This window comes from Schistocerca americana, chromosome 7 (assembly GCF_021461395.2).
Source record: "Schistocerca americana isolate TAMUIC-IGC-003095 chromosome 7, iqSchAmer2.1, whole genome shotgun sequence".
Classification (NCBI taxonomy): Eukaryota; Metazoa; Arthropoda; class Insecta; order Orthoptera; family Acrididae; genus Schistocerca; species Schistocerca americana.
The window spans coordinates 78,376,879-78,380,567 of record NC_060125.1 but is presented as its reverse complement, the minus strand read 5'-3'; the positions used below and the strand labels follow the sequence as shown (position 1 = coordinate 78,380,567).

The following is a 3,689-nucleotide window of genomic DNA, read 5'->3' as shown; positions in this document are numbered from 1 at the left end:
GATAGTCCGGCGCAGCTGACGGAGCCCGTCACTCGCAGCGTAACGCCGCTTTCACACTATACGGTTTTGACCGTACGGCAAAAAGCCGTACGGCTGTAGGTGTGAAGAAATGTATGGCGCCTTTCACATTATACGGCGACGGCAAAATGCCGCTGCCGTGCCGTGCTGCAGCCGTGTCTTGCCACTACAACAGACGGTCGCCGTACGGCAAGTTCGACAACAGTGGCCTACGTGACTAAGTGCATGCTTTCACACTGGACGGTTTTGAGCCGTACGGCGTCGACTAGTTCGTTGTAGTGTCGTTTTATTCATTTGTGTTTATTCTTGTTTACTGAAAAGTGTAGAAGAATGGATGAAATTGATACTGAACTTTTGATAACCTTGGTGGAAGTAAGACCTGTTCTGTGGGACAAAACTCTAGATGCGTATAGAGATCGTATTGCTACAAAGAATGCTTGGCGGGAAGTTTGCGTAGCACTGAAGCAAGATTTTGATGAGATGGAAGACAAAGATAAAAATGCGTTTGGTAAGTATTTATTTAATATATTAATATTACATTTAATACGTTTTAAACAGTTTTTATTTAACGTTATAAATTTTATTCTAAAAGTAAATCGTTTGTTTATAAGTAAATTACTGCTACCAGTCACGTTTTTTTTGTTTTGTTTATATTTTGCACGACGCGTTTCGGGAAATAATTCCCATCCTTAAGTGCGTTTTTCTCTAAGTTTTCATCATGTGTGGTGTCTTTTTATGTGTCAGGTCTTGCATTCTGTTTTCTTTACTGTAATTTATAAGAGAAACACGCACAAGACCTCACAAATAAAAAAACACTACACATAATGAAAACTTAGAGAAAAAAACGCACTTGAAGATCGGAATTATTTCCCGAAACGCGTCGTACAAAATATAAACAAAACGATTAAAAACGTGAGTGGTAGCAGTAATTTATTTATAAAGAAAACTATTTACTATACAGTCGCAGGCTTTCACAAACAATCTACAAAAAGGAAAAGGCTTGTTAATTTATATCTTTGACATCTGCCATGACACGCTTCCAGCATTTGTCATAAAATATTTACAAAGAGTGTTCCTTATGGCGTTGGCTGTCAGTCCTCCTCTTATGTTGGCATCTTGGGCTAAGTCTTCCAAACCAGTGAAGGATGTGGTGTCTTCAATTATAAATCCATCTCTCTGACGTACAAAATTGTGTAAAACAATGCAAGCTTTAACCATTTTTACTGCAAAATCTGGATGAACATTTAAAGGTCGGTGAAACAACCGCCACTTATTGGTGAGGATGCCAAAAGCACATTCCACATACCTCCTTGCTCTGCACAAACGGTAATTAAATACACGTTTCTCAACTGTCAAGTTTGTTCCCCCAAAAGGCCGGAGCAAATGCGTGTGTAGGCCAAATGCTGCGTCTCCCACGAAGAAGTAGGGTACTTTTGGACCTTCCGTACCAGGCAGACATTGGACGTCTGGAAATTCCAGGGAATTACTTTCTATTGACTTCCATAAACTGGACCGTCTGAACACTGAAGAGTCACAGTCTTTGCCATAACTTCCTACGTCGACATAAATGAACCTGTAGTTGGAATCCGCTACAGCCATCAGAACCACAGAAAAGTATTCTTTGTAATTGAAGTACATTGATCCGCTATTAAATGGGGCAGTAAGACGGATATGTTTTCCATCCACCGCTCCTAAGCAGTGGGGGAAATTAGCAGTACGTTCAAATCCAGCCGCTATTGATTCCCATACCTCTTTGGTCGGTCTTTGTATACATTCTTCCCGCAGTGATGACCAAATTGCTGTGCATACATCATTAACCACTTTACTTGCTGTAGAAATCCCAATTCTGTACTGGAAATGTAAGTCAGTGAAGGAACAACCGCTTGCCAGATACCTGAACAAAACGAAAAAAAATCAGTGACATTTAGTTTGCAGTGGACATTTTTTGTTACAGTTTTGCTTTTTTCTATACAAAATTAAAATGTTTTCATACAGTTTTGTTTTCTTTTGATGTAGGTATAGAAGTAATACGGAGGTGGACCAATCTACGAGACTCCTTTGTGAAGTCAAACATAAAAATTCAAGCTGCGAAAAAAAGTGGCTCAGCAGCAAAGAAAATGAAAAAGTATGTATATTCTGATCAGCTGCAGTTTCTAAAAAAGCTGTATGATGCTCGAGAGACGGAGGACAGTTTTCAATCGGAACGCACCGCCAGACTGGAAGAAGATATAGAAACGCAGGGCTCCGTCGAAAATACTGAGAATGTTTCTGGGCCATTTGATACAGCACCCACACAACAAACATCCAAAAGCGAGTGCCATACAAACAGAAAACATAGAAAACCTGATGCAATCGAAATGAAAATATTACGAGCTCTGGAAGAAGACAAACCTTGCAGCAAAATGTCATTTTTACTTAGTCTGAAGCCTCATCTGGAAAAATTTGATGAACAGGATTATCTTCAGTTTCAGATGGGAGTCCTCAAAGTTATAGAAAATATATATGAAAGGAGAAATATATTGACAGCTCAACCTCCTCCATTTACCCATTACACACCTCCCATGCCCTATAATAATAGATTTCAAGCTTATTCTTATTCACCTATGGAAAATGCTGCTCCAATATCCTCTTACCATACGCATCAGATTCGTCCTCCTCCAGCTGCACCAAACCCAACTACTTTTCTCGAACAACCATTACAGACTTCTCAAGGTCGCAGTTCTTATCAACGAATTAATAAAGTGCCACCACCATACCCTTCGCCTTCCACAAGTAGCCATGAAGGCCCACCATCAACAACGCAGTTCTACAACGTTTTTGCAGAGAGCCTGTCGCCACAAAGTGACAGTACAGTCAGTCCTGCTACAAACTCTTTGGTTTCAACTGCTGATATTGATATTGACTTTTCTACTTCATAATCTGAGCGTAATAAAAATGTAAAACACAAATAAATAAGTAAATAAACAGAACTAGTTTTTATGTATTAAATTACCTTAACGTGATAGCCAGCATTTGAACAGGTTGGATGCAATTGCGGAATTGTGTGTTTTGTCGTTGTAACACATCCTTTAGTTTTCTATGTAATTCGTCAAACGAGGTAATAGACATTCGGAAATAGTTAAAGAATTTATTTCCGTCGTTCCTCAAATCTTCAAAGAGTGTATAAAATAAACCCACTTCGTCTCTTCTCTGGTTAATGGGGTGTACCCACAAAAGACGACCTTTTCTTTTGCGGCGACGATGAAGCAACCACAAAGCAACAACTCGTTTACGGTTCATCTTGATACACACATTAAGCAAACTGAATAGACACCAACAACTGGTCACGTCAAAAAGCCGTGTAATGTGAAAGCAACACAGGCACGGCTAAAACTCGTACGGCTTTTTGCCGTACGGTCAAAACCGTATAGTGTGAAAGCGGCGTTATTATAACGGCCGCGGCGCCCTGCCACCACACAGGCTGGGGAGCAGCAGGTGGGCCCGCCCCGGCCAGGCAGCCGTGCGCTCGCTTTTGACACAGAGTCTGGCCGCCAGCCAGAGTATCCAAACATGCTGGCCGCGCAATTGATTCCGCCGGCGGCGGGTGGCGTTTATTCTGCTCGCACAGACACGCACCTGCAGGGCAGATTACTGAAACACAGCGCGTTACATGTTGTTATAATTAGCGTCCC

At 41.2% G+C, this 3,689-nt stretch overlaps 1 protein-coding gene across 1 annotated transcript; it reads left to right on the top strand.

Moving 5' to 3' along the window:
• Window positions 1-348: 348 nt before the first annotated feature.
• Window positions 349-2,936, top strand: LOC124622727. The gene is made up of 2 exons (XM_047148518.1): window positions 349-526; window positions 2,035-2,936. The coding sequence occupies exons 1-2, from the start codon at window positions 349-351 to the stop codon at window positions 2,934-2,936; spliced, it is 1,080 nt and encodes a 359-aa protein (XP_047004474.1).
• The last annotated feature ends 753 nt before the right edge of the window (window positions 2,937-3,689 follow it).

Bases quoted from the DNA above. Each gene is read 5' to 3' on its own strand.
- LOC124622727 (XM_047148518.1), top strand. From the start codon at position 349: ATGGATGAAATTGATACTGAACTTTTGATAACCTTGGTGGAAGTAAGA. The intron at 527-2,034 runs GTAAGTATTTAT...CTTTTGATGTAG, and splicing joins CAAAGATAAAAATGCGTTTG to GTATAGAAGTAATACGGAGG.